The sequence below is a fragment of the Microcaecilia unicolor genome, chromosome 3 (genome assembly GCF_901765095.1).
Source record: "Microcaecilia unicolor chromosome 3, aMicUni1.1, whole genome shotgun sequence".
NCBI lineage: Eukaryota > Metazoa > Chordata > Amphibia > Gymnophiona > Siphonopidae > Microcaecilia > Microcaecilia unicolor.
This window is the reverse complement of record NC_044033.1, coordinates 200,450,989-200,472,181: the sequence shown is the minus strand read 5'-3', so window position 1 is coordinate 200,472,181 and position 21,193 is coordinate 200,450,989. Positions and strand designations below refer to the sequence as shown.

Here is a 21,193-nt window from a genome sequence, read left to right as displayed (position 1 = left end):
TTATGTGGCCGCAGGGAAGGTGCCGCCTACCCAGCTGAAGGCTCATTCTACTAGAGCACAGGTGGCTTCGATGGCAGAGTCCAGGTCCGTTTCCTTGGAGGAGATTTGCAGATCAGCGACTTGGGCGTCGGCTCATACCTTCTCACGGCATTATCACTTGGACGTGGCAGCATGGGCCGAGGCCCAGGTTGGAGCTTCAGTGTTGCGTTCTGGGATTTCCATGTCCCGCCCTGGATGAGTACTGCTTGGGTACATCCCACCAGTCTATGGATTGATCTGCTTGATGATATGGAAGGTAAAATTATGTATCATACCTGATAATTTTCTTTCCATTAATCATAGCAGATCAATCCATAGTCCCTCCCAGATATCTGTACTGTTTGTTCTAGTTCAGTTATATTTCAGGTTCAAGTTTAGACTTCAGTTCCTGTTCAGGAGGACTTCGAGTTCAAGTTCTTCCACTTGGATTTCCCTGGGGACGACTTTGTGTTACAGTGAGCTGCTGCTTCTTTCCCCCCACCCCCGTTTCGACGGTGGTTGGATTCATAACTAAATTATGCCAGTGCTCCCTCCCGCTTTGTGCGGTAGTAGGGTAGCTTTGTTTCTCTCTCGCTTTGGCGGTGATGGGTTAAGCCAGCTCCTCCCGCAGTTGCGGTAGCAGGACATGCCAGTTCCCCCCGCGTCGGCGGGTGTGGGTGCCCCCCCCCTCGCTTCGGCGGTGGTTGGGTGGCAGAGTGTCCCTTTGTGGGTGTAATTCTCTATGGTGATTCCTGCGGATGAAGCTTTGATATTGACTATACTGAGGATTTCCTGGTAGCACATGACCACATATAGAGAGGCAAAAGATTGCTCTCTATCTCCACCTGCTGGTAGATAGACACAACCCACCAGTCTATGGATTGATCTGCTATGATTAATGGAAAGAAAATTATCAGGTATGATACATAATTTTACCATCTGTGATATTTTGCATGTAAGTTTCAATTTTTCTAGTATTGCTGCATGCTGAGTCCGACTTCTTGAGGTAACTTTCCAGTTCAGTATTTTGCCTTCATATCTGTTGTATCATGTGTTTTTCATGTGTGATCAAGATGCAGTATTCTGCTAGCGTGTAGTATTTGCAGCCCTTTTTGTTTTGTTTTGTTTTGTTTCACTAGGTTGTGTACTGGTGTTTTAGAGCCCGGTGTAATTATATTTATTTATTTATTTTATTTATTGCATTTGTATCCCACATTTTCCCACCTTTTTGCAGGCTCAATGTGGCTTACAATGTATCGTTCTTGGTGGTAATGGATTAGAATATAATCACTTATTGTTACATAGAGATTTTGAGTAACATGGTAGAAGTTTAAAACAAGCAGATATTATAAAGATAGGTCTGTGTAAAGGTAAAGGAGATGCATGCATTTATATTTGTTGTTCTATGTGGTATGCCTTATTAAAAAGATGGGTCTTCAGTGATATTTGGAAGTTTGTTAGTTCGTAGATCTTTCTCAGGTTGTGCGGCAGTGCGTTCCATAGCTTGGCACTCAGGTAGATAAAGTTTGCTGCGTGCATAAGTTTGTATTTTAGACCTTTGCAGCTTGGGAGATGAAGATTAAGGAATGTGCGGGCTGATCTTTTGGCATTCCTAGTCGGTAAGTCTATCAGGTCTGACATATAGGCTGGGGCATTATAGTGCTGCCTTTCCACACATAAAGGTTGTAGCTCGTCCTGTCCTTGGAATTAGTGCTGTTATGGTTTGGTAAGGCTATGAGTGTGTTTTTGCACAAGTTTGTGTATAGTGTTTTGCAGTGGAGAGATTGTGTGTTGGGCTTACTGAGGTGACACCAAAACATCAGAAAGGGTGTACAGCATAAATCATGACACACTACCTCTTGAAGGATCTACATATGGTCATTAATAAAAAGGAGCTCATTGTGAACACTATCCACCCTAAAAGGGTGTTTTGTGGCTCTACATAAGAATTGTGATATGATCCCTTGTTTCATATTGTTGATGGTCTGCATTTTCCCTAAGGGTGCTATATTGGTGTATTAGGGTCTGCCCAGTGTAATATTTATGGTACAGTAAGGTTCTGAGTGTGTTTTTGCACAATGTTGTGCATAGTGTTTAGCAGTTGAGCAATTGTGGTTAGTATATGCTTTGAGCAACCACTTTATTCTTTGACATATGATACATATCTAATATCTAAATTTAATAAAAGGTATTAACTGTGACTATTTTATTTTTACTTATTTTTTTTCTGTGTGTTGTCAGACAATTATGGAGGTAAGCTCTGCCCCTGGCCCCACCCCTAACCCCGCCACCTTTAGCCTCCCCAAACAGTTGGGCCACCGACCGCCTATGCCAGACTTGCTTTTCTTGTTTGTGCCTGAACAGCACCCGTAGCTGCCTTGTGATTCCTGCAGCTGAACTTCAGCAGCTGATGGGCTTTATTAATCACCTGAAAACTTCTGTGTTTGCCTTTGCATCGTCTAAGGTCCCTGGTTTGTTGGTGCTTTGTTGCACTTCTGCCTAGTTTGGTTTCTTGTTTGAGTTTCTTGTCCGGTTCTAGTTAGTCTGTGTGTAGTTTAGCTTAGGTTTATTGCTTATTTCCTAGTCTTGTTTCTGGTCTGTATTTCTTGTCTAGTTTCTGGTTGTCTGTGTCTCTCTCATAGTGGCTGCGTGGAAGCTTTCAGTCCTGACTCTTTTCTGTCTGTGTTCTTGCTTAGTGGCTGCTCTGCAGCTTTCAGTCCTTACTCTTTGTCAGTGTTGTACCCTGTTTCAGTGGCTGCTTGGCAGCTTTCAGTTCCTGTCCTTTAGCTTGTCCATTTCCTGCCTTGTGTAGTATTGTCTGTCTGTGAGTCCTAGCCCGGTTTCCTGCCTTGCTGCCCATGTATATTCCTTTCCCCTCTGACCCTCAGTTCCTGTTCAGCCTAGATGGTATCCAGTTCCTGCCCTGTCCGGTAAGTCCTGCCCCAGGGGCTCAACTCCTGAGGAACAGCGGTCAAGTGTAGGTGAAGTCTAGCTGTTTCTGTCAGAGTTCTGCCTTGTCTCTGGTGTGGGGTGGTTTTGCCTGCCACTGCCGCTTCTCTGCAGTGGTCCAAGGGCTCATGAACCTAGTTTCTGCCTTGAAAACCTAACACAATATTTCTTCTATAAAATTCCTGTTTACTAAGGATGGTAGGACGCCGCTGCAAGTAGGATGATTAGTGCTGCAACGGAAATGTTAACAGTAGACACTTTACAGCTGGCACCTTTTTTTTTTTTCTAACATGTATTAAAAATGTGCTTTGATGACATATCGACTCTGCTGGAAAGTATGACGTAACCTCCCTTTCTTTCTCATTCTGGCTGACCCTTCTGCTGCTTTCACTTTGATCTGATCCGGGTTGGTCTGAATAATACACACCTTGGGTTTTGTCTCCAATGATGGTGCTGCAGTGGATCTTCATTTGGTCTCCTTTTGCATTCAAGCTGAGTGGGTCACTGGTTACATCACAGCTTTCATTAGCTTCAAGCACTTTACTTTGAAGTTCTAGAACGACAGCAATCAGGAGTGAGAAAGATGGAAAGAAAAAAATGAGAAGGAGAGAGAAGGAAAGAGCAGACATAAAGGTGCAGATTTTAAAAGGATAAGAAAACATTTTTTATTGTATTTTGGTTTTGAATACTGTTTTTAGTTAGAGACTGATATTCAAAAAGTTGAATATGATAGACCAACCCCACTACTCATAATGCTACATTGGCTCCCGATCAAGGCCAGGCTATGTTTCAAAACCAGCACAGTTATCTTCAGAATACTGTTTGGCATGTCATCGGACTACATGCTAGACATGATCAACCTATCACCAAGAAATGCAAACCCAGGTACACGAGGCTACTTACTATATCACTTGCCCAACTGCAAAAATGTACTATACAAGTCCACCTACATGGCGGGATTTAGCTACTTGGGCTCAAAATGTTGGAACTCAATTCCCATAGTCATAAGAAGCATCCAGTTCTGAAAAGACCTAAAGACCTACCTCCTCAGGAAATTCTATGAGTAAAATATGCACTAACTATTCTGGAACAACAATACACAACACAACCTCTAACTGTAACATATCTTTTCATTTAAGAAAAGAACTAAGACATATCTTCTCAAGAAACCCAATGACTATTCCATACGCACTAATAGTTATCTTGCGAACCACTGTAAAACACAGCATCATACAACCTTGTAAATGTAATTGAATCAGTGTAATCTCTGTTAAATGTAAGCCATATTGAACCAAAACTCGATTTTGGATAATTGTGGGATACAAGTATGAATAAATAAATAAAAGAATTAGGTGGAATTCTATTTTATAAATGTTGAATCTAGGCTGGAGGGTGAGGGGCCTAAAACCAGAGTATAACTAGGAACTAGGTTCTATTTTCTAGAGTATTTTTCTTTGGAGGAGTGGCCTAGTGGTTAGTGCAGTGGACTTTGATCCCGGGGAACTGAGTTCAATTCCCATTGCAGCTCCTTGTGACTCTGGGCAAGTCACGTAACCCTCCATTGCCCCTGGTACAAATAAGTACCTGAATATACTATGTAAACCGCTTTGAATGTAGTTGCAAAAACCACGGAAAGGCGGTATATCAAGTCCCATTTCCCTTTCCCCCTTCCCCTTTGGTATTATCACATAATAATAAAAATAAACATTAAGAGAAGGTCCACTGTATATTCAGCTGGTGGACCTGTGATTATGGAGGACAATTTTGAAAGCCATTTCCCTGGGTAAATATATATACCTGAATAAAAGGAACTGGATGAAAATGGTCTCCCTCAGAGCTTACTTTACGTGGAGGGGCATAATCAAAAGGGACGCCCAAGTTTTGCTGAGGATGTCCTCGCAAAATGTCCCGGTGGAGGGGCGTGGAAACCCATATTATTGAAACAAGATGGATGTCCATCTTTCGATAATACGGTCGGGGATGCCCAAATCCTGAAATTTAGGTCGTCCTTAGAAATGGTAGTCCCTAGACTTGGTCGTTTCTGATTTTCTGCAATAATAGAAACCATGGACGCCCATCTCAGAAACGACCAAATGCATGCCCTTTGGTTGTGGGAGGAGCCAGCATTCGTGGTGCACTGGTCCCCCTGACATGCCAGGACACCAACCAGGCACCCTAGGGGGCACTGCAGTGGACTTCATAAATTGCTCCCAGGTACATATCTCCCTTAATTTGTGTGCTGAGCCCCCCAAAACCCACTACCTACAACTGTACACCACTACCATAGCCCTTACTGGTGAAGGGGGGCACCTAGATGTGGGTTCAGTGGGTTTGTGATGGGTTTTGGAGAGCTCACATTTACCACCACAAGTGTAACAGGTAGGGGGAGAAGGGCCTGGGTCTGCCTGCCTGAAGTGCACTGCACCCACTAAAACTGCTCCAGGGACCTGCATACTGCTGTGATGGACCTGAGTATAACATTTGAGGCTGGCATAGAGGCTGGTACAAAATATTTTTAAAGATTTGTTTTGAGGGTGGGAGGGGGTTAGTGACCACTGGGGGAGTAAGGAGAGGTCATCCCCGATTCTCTCCAGTGGTCATCTGGTCAATTCAGGCACCCTTTTGTGCCTTGGTTGTAAAAAAAACAGGGCCAAGTAAAGTCGTCAGGGACGCCCATTTTTTTCCATTATGGGTCAAGGACGACCATGTGTTAGGTACACCCAGGTCCCGCCTTCGTTATGCCTCCAACACGCCCCTGTGAACTTTGGTCGTCCCTGCGACGGAAAGCAGTTGGGGACGCCCAAAATCGGCTTTTGATTATACCAATTTGGGTGACCCTGTGAGACGGACGCCCACCTTCCGATTTGTGTCGAAAGATGGGCATATTTTTCTTTCGAAAATGAGCCTGATAGTAACATAGTAGATGACGGCAGATAAAGACCCATATGGCTCATCCAGTCTGCCCAAGAAGATAAATTCATAGCATAAGGTATGATGTATACTACATATGCACAGAATATAGAAGTCTGCCTGGCACTGCCCTTGTTCTCCAACTATTGAAGCTGTCATTGAAACCTCACTCCACCCCATCCAAATCTGTCCAGCCATAATCAGGGCACAGTCCGTAGAAGTCTGCCTGGTACTGGAATTAGAAAAGGTACAGAGAAGGGTGACAAAGGAGTTGGGACGACTTTCCTATGAGGAAAAGCTAAAGTGTCTAGGGCTCTTCAGCTTGAAGAAGAGATGGCTGAGGGGAGATGTGATAGAGGTCTATAAAATAATGAGTGGAGTGGAAGGGGTAGACATGAATCGCTTGCTTACTCTTTCCAGAAATACTAGGATTAGGGGGCATGCAATAAAGCTACTAAGTAGTAAATTTAAAACAAATTGGAGAAAATATTTCTTCACTCAACGTGTAATTAAACTCTGGAATTTGTTGCCAGAGAATGCATTAAAAGCAGTTAGCAGGGTTGAACAAAGGTTTGGATATCTTCCTAAAAGAAAAGTCCATAAAGCATTATTAAGATGAACTTGGGGAACTCCACTGCTTATTTCTAGGATAAGCAGCATAACATCTATTTTACTGTTTGGGATCTTGCCAGATATTTGTAAACTGAATTGGCCACTGTTGGAAACAGGAAATTGGGCTTGATGGACCTTCAGTCTGTCCCAGTATGGCAATACCTAGTACCTAGTACCTAGGCTTTGCTATTCAATTACTGGTGTTGCCATCTGATCACTGTTAAGTTTGTTTGATTCCATTCTTTCTATACAGAATTCCTTTGTGTTTATCCCAAGCATTTTTGAATTCCGTTGCTGTTTTCATCTCCACTGCCTCCCATGGGAAGGCATTCCAGGCATCTATCTCCCTCTCCATGAAAACTACTTCCTGATGTTATTTCTGAGTTGACTCCTTCAATCTAAACTCATGTCCTCTAGTTCTACCAATTTCTCGTCTCTGGAAAAAGTGTATTTGTATATGAATACATTTCAAATATTTGGATGTCTGCATCATATCACCCCCCATCTCTCCTTTGCTCCGGGTATATGTCTTCTGGTCATCAACCCCTCCTCATATGTCTTGTAGTGCAAACCTCATACGTTTCTGTCACTTTTCTCTGAACCGCTTCAAATCTTTTTACATCCTTAGCAAAATGCTGCCTCCAAAACAGAACACAATACTCTAATGAATTGTAGAGGGGCATCAACACCTCCTTTCTGCTGGTTTTACCCCTCTCTGTGCAGCCTAGCATCCTTCTATCTGTGGCCACTGCCTTGACACATTGTTTCTTCACTCTGAGATCCTCAGACACCATCACCCCAAGGTCCCTCTCCTTCTTATCAATCTCTCTCCTCCTATCACTCTGCACTTCTTCACATTCAGTTTTAACTGCCAGATCTTTGGCCACTCTTCTAATTTTTAGAAGTGCTTTTTGCATTTAAACGTGCATAAATCAGCATTTAGATGTTTACATTGCATAAATGTCTAAATCCAGTTTTACAAAGCCAGGATATAAACATCTAAAACTGAAAAATGTGCATATGGCAAGGGGACTTGATCTGGGCATGTTTTTGGGTGATACTAGGGTGGGCCTGTATTCCCCATTTCAGAAGAGAAATCCAAAGAGACATGTCAAGGTTTACTCCTTTTGCCTGGGATGTTTTAGTTTCAGAAAGGTGCTCCTATTGAGCAGTGCTCTATTGGAGGGATTAGGGGAGGCCACACCCTGAATCCCCTAGGGGTTTGTCTCCCCTACCCCCCCCCCCCCCAAAAAAAAAAAATGCGAAACTGGAAAGTGATAATGGACTGACAGCTTAGGAAACATAAATGTTTATTTTGCCATGCCAGCCTTACTTTTTTTTTTTTTGTTACATCTGTACCCCACGCTTTCCCACTCCTGGCAGGCTCAATGCAGCTTACATATACAGGTACTTATTTGTACCTGGGGCAATGGAGGGTTAAGTGACTTGCCCAGAGTCACAAGAAGCTGCCTGTGCCTGAAGTGGGAATTGAACTCAGTTCCCCAGTGCCAGAGTCCACCACCCTAACCACTAGGCCACTCCTCCACTTAATGGTTCTAAAACGGATGCACCTGCCACACATCGCTAATGCATAAACATTCATTCCTCAGTGTATTTCCACATCGGCAGATCCTGTTCTAGAATACTAGTGGAACTTGACATTCTAAGTTGGACATCTCAAGTTCAATTTGTACGTCCTTTGTAAAATGCTGCTCCATAGCTAGTTTTAGGCACATTAAAAAGAGATCCAGTGGTGCAAGCGAACTCCAAGCACATCACAACATTTTAAAACTTGTCTGTGCTTTTTCCCTATTCCTTTGCTCTCAGAAAAGGAGGTGCACAGTATATGGAGACTTCAGTGCCCAAATACACGTATTCACACAGTGAAAAGGTTTGGTAAATTTTCTCATAGTCAAACTATATCGTTACAAATCTTTAGTGTACACCCAGTAATAAACATTCTGTTTCTGGCAACACTTCCCCACCCCAGGTTTCACCAACAAGTCTCAACCAACCAGTAAAATGTAACAGAAATATACAGCAATAGTTCTGAAATGCTAATAAATGATTTAAACCTTACAAACTCCCTGAACCGTTTTGGTTGGCCTGTCCAGAGAAAGAGTATATAAAATTCTATAAATAAATAAAAGCAGCACTATACCCTCCCCACCCTCCAAAGTTTCAGTTTTGAGTTTGTGCACTAGAATTCACATGCTGTACCTACCCATCTGTTCTGTAATCACTGACTGACTTCCGGAGATGAGAGTTAGAGCGATGCGCTCCACAGCCTCAAAAAAGGAGGTGGCAGTGATAGAGATCTTCTCTGTGGTGAGGTTGTGCCACAGGGCTGTTTTATTAAGAACATTTCCAAAACTCTCCATGGCTTCCTGTACAAGACATAACATTACCCAAGATATGAGACATTTCCCTGGCTGTGGGATAAATTTGAACTTTCCGGGATACAGAGCTGGATTTAAAACTTTGGCACCCATAGGTAAGACCAGTCATTAAATTCCAGAGAGTGGGGAGGGGCTCAGTGATCGCAAAGACTGAAGAGCCAAAAGAGCAACAGAGGGATGCCATAGTGGCTGCCCTTTACAGCAGAACATGTACATTGCCCCAAACTGAGTGGGAACAAACTTTGGCCTGTGTAATTGGCACCTTCAAAATTTGGCACCCTAAACAGTTGCCTATGCCTTTAAATCTAGACCTGCCTGAAGGTGTTAACTCTCAAGATGAGAGTGAAGGGAAATATCTGCCTCCTAAAGAGAGCTTCAAATGCAAGTAGGCTATCCTGTAAGGAAGGCTTAATGATTTTGTTTTCATATTTAGGAGTATATTTGCTTGCTTAAAATTTTTTTTTTTTACTTGTTTCTCATTTATTTGCTCCCATACACACACTTACTGTCTCCTTTCAGCCTTTGCCCTACAACACAGAGAAGAGCCTAATTGTTTCAAATTCCTGTTGTAACCAGCAGGGGGAGACAACAGCACACAAAGTTCCCAGTCCTCCTTCAAGAGCTGTCTGCTCTCAAGTGTGCTTAATTTCTGTGGCTAATACCCAAAGTAGCTCTTGAATGACTCCTGCTAGAGATTAGAAACGGAGAAACACAGAAAAATATAGGCAGATAAAAGCTGTATGGCCTATCCAGTTTACCCATGCATGCCATCTTCTCTCCCTATCCTTAGTGATCCTTTGTGCTTGTCCCAAGCTCTCTTGAATTCAGATACTGTTTTCATCTCCACTACGGGAGGCCATTCCACAAATTCACCACCCTTTCCATGAAGAAGTATTTCCTCAGACTAGGATTCATGCTGGTTAGGCTCAGGTTATCTCCCCTGATCATAGATGTACCAGAATATGTCATATGTATACAGCCTACTAGAGAATCCAAAATCATGCAACATCCCTTGCAGCTCCACAGACACAATTTCATTCTCACAGGGTTTTTTAAATAGCATTTCAAGACAAAAGAATGCATTACATCCACATAGAGAACCCCACCCCCCAAACAAAAACAAGAAAACAACAGTAAATGTTGAAACTTTTTTTATGCACATGTTGCAAATGATTTTCTTTGTTAGATATCCCAGGCATTAGCAGGGGGATAATGGGTATGATGGGGTAATATAGAGTGGTACTTACTTCCAGAGTGGTGTTTTTCAAGTCATTGATGTCTTTCATCAAGGAAGAAAAGGCATAATTTACAGGCTAGAGCAAATCAGGAGAGAGGCAGAAAACAAAAAGTTAAGTTATTAAGAAAAATTATTATATATAAAATGCTAGTAAACATTTCTGACAGATGTGCCAGGTCTTTGTGTGTGTGTGTGGGGAGGGGGGGGTCTTCCTGGGACCCTGACATTTTAAGCAACAAAACCCTTACAAGATACTCCACAAAATAATAATATTACTGCTCCGCACACAGTACATGGCATGATTCCAAAGCCATACATACAGAGTCTGTGGCAGAGCCAAGATCAAAGGCACAGGGAGATGTGGTGACTGTCCCAGCTAGAGGGGATGTCAGTTTCTAACCAATCAATTTTCCTAACTCATTAGTGCCATTATTTCTCGGCCATATCTCTAGCCCACATAACCTGTCCAAATGAGATGTACATAATTACATAGTATAGTACCTTATGCGATGAATTTGTACATTCTTTGGTCCCATTGTTGCTCTGGCATTTGCTTCCATCTTCTGTAACACATATACAGAGATGTCGATTGAGTCTTTTCTTGACACCTTGAAAGCCTTTTTGTGACAGTACCTTCTATGGTCAAAACCCTCCAGACTTTCTTATGAGCCTCACAACTAGTTTTCTTGTATACATAGGAGCCAACTTTTCAAAATTATCGGGGGTGCTAAGCCCAATGGAAATAACCCTTCCCTGGACACATACAAGGAATTTTCTCAATATTGGGGGTGCTCAAGCACCCACAGAGTTGACTCCTGTGCTTGTAAATAAGTTTCTGGTACTGACCCGTTAAAGCAAGAGAGGTGGAATAATGCAGGCAAAAAGCCAAAAGTGGAAAGGCAACACAGTAGCAAGCAGGCACAAGTGATGTCCTAATTTCTGTCTCCTTCCTCCTAAGCAATGTCTATTTTATTCACTTAGTAAAATGTATAATTTGTCAATTCACAGAACCAGTCCATAGCATGTTACAAACTTCCAGATATAAAATTAAGTAATCGGGCAGAGGAAGTAAAAAAAAAAAAAAAGTAAACTGTGTTGGGGTCAAGTGATGAGAGAAAGGCACTGATTCTGTGTTTCCCTGTCCTACCACAATTTTAACTTCCTCCTTATGTCCTGTAAAGGAGAAAGAAAGATTAAAACTATAAAGTTTTTCTGTCACTGACAGACCTGAAGCAGGAACATGGTGCAGATTAAAGTCATCGCTATAATCATCATCCGGGTCATTCATGCTGTCCAAATCAAGCTCACCAGCACCACTGGAACCTGAGGGAAATGGGTTTTGGACTCTAACATCTGCAGCATAAGAAAAATGCCATATTCACTTTAAGGATCATGAGTTGTGCAATGTGTCCAGGTAGCAGTGATCACTGATGAGTTGTGTCCCCCCCCCCCCCCCCCCCCCCCCCCGCCAGTGTCAAAGATTCTCCGACAATAAATGCGGACTTGCAGGCAAATTACACAGTGTTAAGTGTCTTGTACAGAGATGACCTGAGGGCAGTCTCATCTTCTCTGCAAAATATTGGGGGGGGGGGGGGTCTTTTGGTATATTATAACATGGCAGCTGTGACTTTTTTCTGCAGCGAGTTGGTGCCTCTGAGGTGAAGAAGAGTGTTCGAATATTGCTGCCTGTTACTAAGTCACCCTTGAAGATGTGTCTACTTGATATTCTGCCCGGATAATATAGAACAGACGGATAGCAACGTCCTTCTGAAAGCATCGCTGTCTTTTCTTTTTATTTTAATGATGTGTAATCTCCTTTTTAAATGGGCATTTGGTGAATTAAGATGAAGGCAGGACAAACTTGTACTGTGTATACTATGTAAACTGCTTTGAATGTAGTTGCAGAAACCACTGAAAGGTCCCATTGCCTTTCCCTTTTCCTAAACCCTAAACGGGCTATTAGCAGTATATAAGACCTAAATTAAACTGAAGTATCCATTGCTAGTTTGGGTTGGGGGAGGCATCAATCACTGTGGATTAAGGGGACAGCCTCCTTAAATCCTGTAGTGGAGCATTGCTCAGTAGGAACACTTTTCTGAAACCTAGACATCCTAGCTAGCAGGTGTAAATCCCCCACCGTGAATCTATTAGGACACAAGACATTCATTTCCCTTCTGAAATGGGGACTAAATGGTCATTTTTTAGGCCCAGACCATGCCCCCTTGACATTTGCACATTAGATGTGTATATCCTGGCTTTGTACAATCGGAACTTAAACATTTATGCAAGATAAATGTTTAAGTGCTGGTATATGCACATCTGAAATGTGTATGGCCCTTCTTAAATATGCAGTAAGGACAGAGAATTAATATAGTTGAATTTTAATCCTCACATTTTATTGCTGAGGGAGAAAAAAGGCCTCAGAAACCACAAGACAAAGATATCTTCATATAACCTTTGTCTCTAAAGCGGTTCAAGTTTCTTTCTTTGGTCTTAAAAACTCCCAAATATTTTTTATGATCTGATGCCAAATGTGATTGATATTTAAAACATTTAAACAAGTCTCTATGTGGCTCTTTTTTGTGACTTGTGCGAATCAATTTCAAATTTATACAAATCACCAAACAATGAGATATAGGCTTACTAAGCACTTATCTCGTGGAGCAGTCTTGCTTTGATGCGTTCTCCTGTTAATTAACAGGAGAGAGAATTGCAGAACTTCTGCTCATTTTATAAAGCTAGAAGGGGGGGATTTACAAGTAGCAAAGGGCTGGTAGGTGAATGGAGCAGCTTCCCAGCAGCAGAACTAATAGCAACACAGGTAACGCAATTGAAGAAAAACTAAGACAAACACAGAAGGTGACATTTGCCATTTCATCCAAGTCCACCTGATCAATCGGGTTTACCTAACTGCGTGGATGTGATTTCCCCAGAAAACATAACACTGCGTTTCCAGTCATAGAATTGGGGGGGGGGGGGGGGAGGGGAACAGGATTAGATGAGTGTATTCAGGTGGAGCTGGGTGAGATGGTGCATGGACAGAGGATCCTTAGTGGTGCGGAAGCTAAAGTGAAGCTGGCAATTAAGCCGAGTTTATGGTATTGCAGGTGCAAGAAAAAGTGGTAAGGACTGAATAGGATATAGGGTCACTATCTGCTGTCTATTTGCGCTTCCTAATTCTCGCACAGCAGGAGCAACATGAAGTTCCAACATGGTGATACTTTTGGCTGGTCTCTGTGGCACTCCTTTGGTAAAGGCCTGGATTAGACGTGCCGTAGTCTTCCGTGATGCTGGGGGTTCATTTATCCTGAAGCGCCACAGTTCTGAGACATTTCTATGTCCCTTAAAGGAACATCAGCTAGAAGGCAGCTGTTACCTTTACAGTTGATTTGGCCCTTTATCTTTTCTATTCCAAGGGGAGAAGTGTATCCTTCATGACACTGGCAGAAGAAGCTACCTTGGCTGTTGAAACAGCATTTGGCCCACAAGGGTGCTCTGTTCATTCATTAATATCTGTGAAATTGAGAAGTGATTCTGAAGGAAAAAAAGGGTTAAGAACCTGAGGCCCTGTTTACTAAGCCACGCTAGACGCACATTAGTGTTTTTTTTAGCATGCGCTAACCCTGTAGACACCTATAATATTCCTACGGACATCTACACAGCGCATGCTAATTTTTAGCACACGCTAAAAACACTAGTGCACCTTAGTAAACAGAGCCCCTGGTCTACCAAGTAATATTATATCTAAAAGCAGCAATTTGTTTTTTAGTTTTTAAAAGACAGGGGACCTTTCATGTAATGCTAGTAATTAGTGATGGATTAAAAGGAGGATATTGGGGCATATTATTCCTTTGAGAGCATGCTTGTGACCTTCAGATCTCTCTCTTTCTAAGACACAGCTCTTCTGCCCCATCTTGATTACTTTAGAAAGAATTATATCTGATCTGCAGCATGTACTGCTCCAAATGCATTATGGTAAGTATGAGTGAACCTCTTTCATAAAGGCGGTTAATAAATCTCATTAAATAAGTAAATACGTTGTATTTCTCAGTCTGGATCTAGTACTTATCTCTAACCTGGCGGCAGGGTGTAGCCAGACCTCGGTGGGAGGGGGCCAGAGCCCAAGGTGGGGGGGGGGACAGAGCCCGAGGTTGGGGGCACTGTTTAGCCACCCCCCCCCCGCCACTTTGGACCTCCCCGCTGCCACAACCGCAAATCCAACCCCCCCTGCCACTACTTTGGACCGCTGCTGCAACTGCAAAGCCCCCCCCCCCCCCACCGCCACATCAGGTACCTTGTTTGCTGGTGGGAGTCCCCAATCCCCGCCAGCCAAAGAGTTTTCTTCAGCGCTGGTCGACTCCGGCGCCTTCGTTGTGGGATCATCTGTTTCTGATGCCTTACGTCCTGCACAGGGCTACATACACGGTGCAGGACGTAAGGCGTTAGAAACAGATGATCCCTCAACGAAGGCGCTGAAGAAAACTTTGGCTGGCGGGGTTTGGGGACTCCTGCCAACAAACAAGGTACCTGATGTGGCGGCAGGGCGGGCGTGCGGCGACGGCGGGAGGGGGGGGTCAAATGTAATCTGTGGGGCCCATGCCCCCGTGGCCCCACATAGCTACGCCCCTGACCTGGCCCCTGCTACAGTCTCCCTGAGAGCAGCCATCATAAATGGAAACACACGTTTACTAGCATCTGAATGATTCTTGCTATGGATAAGATCATTTTTACATAAATGCCAATATGGAGCAATCCTGTACAGAGGATGTAAATGGTATTAATATGAGAAATGGTCAGTCCCAGATCTGCAAGGTAGAGGCAGATGTTCAAAATTCACGGAATCAAACAACACTGTTGTTTACCTGCTGGTTGCTGCTTGCTATTTTACCTTTTCTGTTGAAGCTCACTAACTCACCCATAATAATTCAGAGCTAAACTACTTCAACACTACTCCTCCCACACCCAAGTCTGTACAAGATGAAGCAAAATGTAACACTCACACAATCAAAAGCTGCAGAAAGATCTAAAGAAACCACCTCTGCATCAGACCCCAAATCCAAACAGAGTTGTAAATCATCTGGCAGTTTTAGCAACAGTGGGGTCTCCATACAATATCTCTGGTGAAAGCCAGATTGACTCATGTCTAAAACCTGTTTTATTGTACTATGCGACTGTCCAGATCAATGGCAGGCAGGGTTCCACCAGAGAAATAGTACGGAGATGATGCTTGTGGCAATTCAGAATGACATCTTGTGTGGATCACAAGAGTGGGTTCTCCTCATCTTATTGGATTTATCTTCAGCTTTTGAGCTAGTGCAGTGCTTCTCAACCCTCTCCTGGTGGCACTTTGCCAGTCGGATTTTCAGGACCCCCCACAATGAATATTCATGAGCTATATTTGTATATAATGGGTCTCTGCTATATGCAAATTTATCTCATCTTTTGGTAATCCTGAAAACCCGCCTGGCTAGGTGTCTCAAGGAGAGGGTTGAGAAGTGCCAGTCTAGTCAATGGTACTATTTTGCTGCAATGTTGCAGTGATCCTGGCCTGACAAGAACAGTTCTTAAATGGCTGACTTCATTTCTGTAGTGTTGAACACTCACTGTGGCTGTACCTACATAAGTATTGCCATATTGGGACAGACCAAAGGTCCATCAAGCCCAGCATCTCGTCTGTGTCATCGTTTTTTTTCCAGTCCCAAAGGGGTGCTTCAGGGGTCAGCGTTCTCTGCTTTTTACAATATATTTCTACAGATTTTGCATAGGTTACTACACTCTTTAGATTTGAAGGGCTTCCTTTATGCAGATGTAAGGCACAAGATATCAAAATGGCTCAGCATGGATCAATTGTTTTTGAAAACCAGGAAAACTGAAATTTTATGTATTGGTTATAAAAGGTTAATATTTGGTTTATCTAAGGTTAAATATTGGCACAATTGATGTTGTTTTGGTGCTAATAGTTAGGGATCTCAGGGTGCTTTTGAATCGTGCTTTTAATCTGGAGGGCCAGATTGCTGAAACAGTCAATGCTGCATTTCAGAAGTTGCACTAAGTGAGAACTTTGCATCATTATTTCGATAATGGCTCCTTTCTATCCTTTATTTTAATGGCCTCTGTGTGGGTCTTTCTGATGGGCTCACTCATAGTCTTCAGGTGGTACAGGGTAATTTTGTGTCAGCCAAGATATTGATTGCCTGTTTACACAAAGACCAAATTTAAGATAGTGGCACATGTCCATAGATCAGTTCATGATTGTAAACTTTAATATTCAAGGGAAAAGCTTTCCTGGTATATACCAGGGTGTTCACTGAGATCATCTCAGGGTACCTTCTTGGCAATTCCGAATGTGGACTACATGGGGAAGGACGTACATCATTTGAGAGCTTGCTCTATTATTGCACCTGTTCTCTGGAACAAACTCCCTGGAGGGATTTGTGGAAAACGAATTCCATGAGATTTAGGATGATGTGTGATGCTGTCACACTGATTGTGCTGTGTTGCTGTTTTTGTTTTAGTTTCAGATATTGGTTTGTTTTTTTTACAGTTGTGTGCCTTATTAAATGTTTTATATGTTTGATGTTATTTTTTTTTATGGATTTGTTTTATGTTGTACATCACATTGGGCAATCTCTGATTGGGACCATAGTTTATAAATGTGAAAATAATTATAAGATAGGTAGTTAGGAATGAGACCCTCTTATGATAAGGACAAGTTCAGCCTTGGCTGACAGTTCACAAGGAAACTGCTAAGTCAATAAACATCTCATGACAAAACAGGTGCCGGAGAGCCTCATGAAAGAGACTTTGCGGGATCCCTGGACATGGCAGAACTAGAGGGAAAAAGTGACTTTAAAATCAAGGAAGACAATTGTTCCTTTTTTTTATTACAGATATTCCAGATGGTAAAGCTTTGGAGAGTCTTGCCATCTAATGTACCATAATGTTTATTAACAAGGAAGATAGTTTATTGAGTCAAGCCATCTAATTGAAAAATATTTCACAAAGGAAGTTTAAAAATAAAATTAAACCCTATTTGTAGATCCTAATAATATACTGTAAAAGTGTACAGTGATCCAGGAAGAACAAAGTGTCCTGGGGCCTTTATGAGAATGAATACAACAAAGAAAAGTATTTTCTGCTTTAAATACCATTACTAAATATTTGGTGTCATTGTTTCCCCTATTATATGGCAATTATTGCATTTTCTTTTGACACATGTGGAGTCACTTACTCTCGCAACGGGCTGCTCCTTTGGTAAAATGGCTTCCAGATGTTGACCGATAACCGTCTTTGCACTGACAGTAATAACTCCCAATGGTGTTCGTACAGCGCGAGTTCTTGGGACAGGCATCTGAAAAGTTACACTCGTTCACATCTGCAAGATTAAGAAACTATGGTAATTAGAAATGTGACCAGGAAAAGTCATATTTTTCTTTTGCTATGGTGAGAGATGTCATATGGAAACAGAATTGGTCTTTTTTGCACAAGTTAGCAGTTGCACCCCACCTGTCTTGTTAAGGAATTAAACTGACCACCTGTGCTGTGCCTGTTTCTTCTCAGGAGCTCTCTAGTTATAGGATATGTGTTTTTTATCTTTACAGGTCATGTCAGTTTTATTCCTAAATTGCTGTTTTCTGGATTTGGTTTGGAAATCTCACAGACTCCTGCATTAGAATGGGGGTGGGGGGTGCCACAGGTGTCATGTAACCCCCAAAATGTTTGTTCCCTGAGAGGTATTCAGTTCTTACCTCCCTTCTCCCAGTGCAGTGATGCAAACTCAACATTTACAGAGGTGCACCATGGCCAGCGTGGGATCTTGAGCATCTGCGCACGTGTAAGGCCTGCCAGCTTCCGTCCCCTCTGAGGAGGGATGTGGAAGGAAAGATAGAGATTCTAGAAACTACGGGGGTGGGGGGAAGAGGAGAGAGATGCTGGAGACCATTGGGATGGAAGGGAGGTAGGGAAGGAGAGAAATGCTGGACACCAAGGGGAAGGGGGTTGAGAGGTAGGGAGGGAGAGGAATGCTGGAATTCATGGAGAGGGACATGGGGGAGGGGTGATTCTAGACTATGGAGTGGTAAGGAAGAAGAGATGGTGGGGGTGGGGCAGAATTTGTCCCTGCTCTTGCACTCAGCAGAAGGACCACAGTGTACCAGATTGAATATCCTGCATTCATCAATATCTAACATGATAGGGACCACACCACAGTCAATCAGCAGAGCTCCTGAACCTAAGCAGACTTCTCCTGTGCCAGCCGCAATGAAATCCAATCATACAATGGTGGAATTATGTCATAAGCATTAGTGAGATACTGCTGAATACAAATACCCCTCATTTCTGTTCTCCTCCTGTCCTCCAGGCCTCAGAAAACTGCTTTCTGAGATTCTTCATTGATGGCAAATGACATGCCAAGAGGAATTAGGCACAGAGAGAAAAAGGGTTGTGTGATGGTCACAGGCTGTCAGCTCCTCAATAACATGCTGCAATCACTGTACAGACTTCTCCTGCATCAACAGTGAATGTGCCACATACAGCCACTCAGACTGGGAAGGCAACATGTTTGCCATCCCTGGCCATCACCTCACTTCTCCCTACCCTTCAACCCCATATGTATTTGCCGCATGAACAGAAACTCACCAACAGACCAAATGTCAAGAAGAAATTTATTTTTAATATGTAGATAAACATCGGCTACAACATACGAATACATAAATAGAATTGAAAAATTTTGTAATATGGAAGGGGTGTGGCGATTCTTCACTGGCACACAGCTCTCTTTTGGGATACTTGTACCATCTTTATGAGAGATCGGGGATCAGCCATAGAAGCTTCTACCCATTGCTTGACCTCGTCTTGTTGACACTGCTGTTAAAGCTGTGCCACTCTATTAATGTCTAACTCTGCAATAGTTTTGTACAACTTACCTTCCCCTTCTGACAAAGTCCAAGGTCACATCTCTCAGTGAAGGATTTAGGTGCCGAGGAATGTGATCCCTGCTATCCCAGCCAACATCAACTTGTGTTGGCACCTCACAGGCAACATACAATAGGGTAGGGAAATTATATCTCTTCCCCTTTTCTTCCGTCATACATTCCATGCTATTTATCATTTGGAAAAGACCACTCTGCGTTGACACTGCCTTTAAAGGTGTGCCACTCTATCAACATCACACACTGCAAAGCTTCAGCACAACTTACCACCCACTTCTGCCAAAGTCCAAGTCTCGCCTTTCAAAGCTGACATCGACCCATATATCGGCGCCTTATAGACGTTTGCTTTCAACATACAATGGGGTAGAAAATTGGTGACATTTGTGAGACCACTCCCACTACAGCCCTCAGCAATGAAATTTCACTTGCCAAGGGGCACCCTACATTTTTGCTATTAATAGTTGTGGCCATCCTTCCTAATTAGGATCTCCACAGCTTCTTGTAGGTGACTGCTGACTATGTCCAAACTCAGTTCAGAAAGGTGCACTCCACCAGGATGATACAAACCAGGGCAATTCTCCATGATGAAATCACATGGAATGCGCATTCAGAGTATAAATGAACTTACACATTGATTTGTTTAACCTTTTCCCTGTTTTTCCTACAGCTTTGTGTGACTATGAACATCACTTACAGTGAGCCCCTGGCATGACCAACTCTGCCACAGCTCATTGTCAGTACCTGTGGCCATGCAGGAACAATAATCCCTTGATCCCATTTGAATGTTTGCCATTATAAATATTAAAGCCCATATCTGAGAGTCACATATTGTTCAGTCTATAAATACCAGGGCATTCAATTATTAGGAGTTTTTAATATGTTTAATTTTGATGAAATGATGTAACAGTTCCTTGCATCAAACTCTTCAAGAAATGATGCAGACACAGATGAACCCTTTCATTGTATAATCTGGTGCCCAATTTCAGGCATCAAGTTTGTGTGTATGTTACAGAATATTAGCAATTTATGCATGACAGGTGCCAATAGTTGGAAGTTATGCACATAACTTCCATGTGCTATTCTGTAACGTACGCACCTAAATCTGCGAGGGGGATATGCTTGAGTGAAGCATGGATGAGCCAGGGTCATGTCACCAAGTGACACATGAACTTCTAGAATTCTATCAGTTGTGTGTGTTGCACGGTGCACCGAGGCCTGCCAGCTTATGCCAGCCGTTGACCTGTCGTAAATGGGTGGACCTAAATTTTGGAATGCCAATACAGCTTTCCACTAGTATTCTAGAACCACTCGGGTGCACCCTGAAGTTGTTACAGAATTGGCGCTAACCATGTCCCATTATAGAATTGCGCCCAGTGCACACAGCTGGACAGAGACATGGCCACTATCTTCCCGTATCTTTTGATGAGCTGTGCACTGTGTACGGAGGCAATGCATTGCCCTAAAGAGAGAATCAGTGCTCAGGGTATAATTTGCTCTGTATAATTAATGGGATTAATTAAAGCCACAGTGGATCAGTCCCATACAGAATATGCCATTATTACCCAAACATAAGCAGAGGGCCTGCCCAACAAAAAACTGACCACATGTCCAGATGTCATGCCATCTCCGTGATGAACCTGAGGTAAATAAATTAACATGGTGAACAAAAAGTATCTGTAATGGGTTTCAGGCCTGACATACAGTTTATAGTGGTGAAATTACCATATGCAAATTGACATTGTTTTCAGGCTTACACACGTGGCTTTCATTGTTTCACCTATGCAGAATGAGTGAGTGTCTTACCGTCTAGGTCTAAAAAAGGCAAGAACAGTGGTTAAATTTTACAAGACTGGAAGCACCCCATATAATCTAAGGGAATGAAACCATTCTTAACAGTGAGAGAAGATCTGCTCATTGTTAGGAGGAGGAAATTGGTCCAAAGAACTCACCCACTCTCTTGGCGGAGGTGACTGAGCTACTGGAGTTAAGGCTCTAAGAGGCATTGTGAAAAGCAGGATTTTTTTTTTCACTTATTAGGATTTAGCTCACGTCTTTTCAGTGATAATTCAAGGAGAGTTACATTCATTTACAGTAGAAATTCCCCTGCCCCTAGAAAGTTTACAGTCTAAGTTGTGCCT

General features: G+C 42.7%; 1 protein-coding gene across 2 annotated transcripts in view; it reads right to left on the bottom strand.

Annotated features, from left to right (window-relative positions):
• The window catches only part of ADGRE1 (adhesion G protein-coupled receptor E1), a 72,150-nt gene that overhangs the window by 18,052 nt on the left and 32,905 nt on the right, over positions 1-21,193 (bottom strand). Inside the window, exons 5-10 of one of the 2 annotated variants that reach the window (XM_030197116.1) lie at positions 17,357-17,500; positions 11,353-11,478; positions 10,627-10,688; positions 10,136-10,201; positions 8,714-8,876; positions 3,395-3,520 (exon numbers count right to left, since the gene is read on the bottom strand). In XM_030197116.1, coding sequence (XP_030052976.1) covers positions 3,395-3,520; positions 8,714-8,876; positions 10,136-10,201; positions 10,627-10,688; positions 11,353-11,478; positions 17,357-17,500 — 687 coding nt within the window. The remainder of the gene's footprint in view (positions 1-3,394; positions 3,521-8,713; positions 8,877-10,135; positions 10,202-10,626; positions 10,689-11,352; positions 11,479-17,356; positions 17,501-21,193) is intronic. The other variant, XM_030197117.1, reaches the window with a different exon arrangement.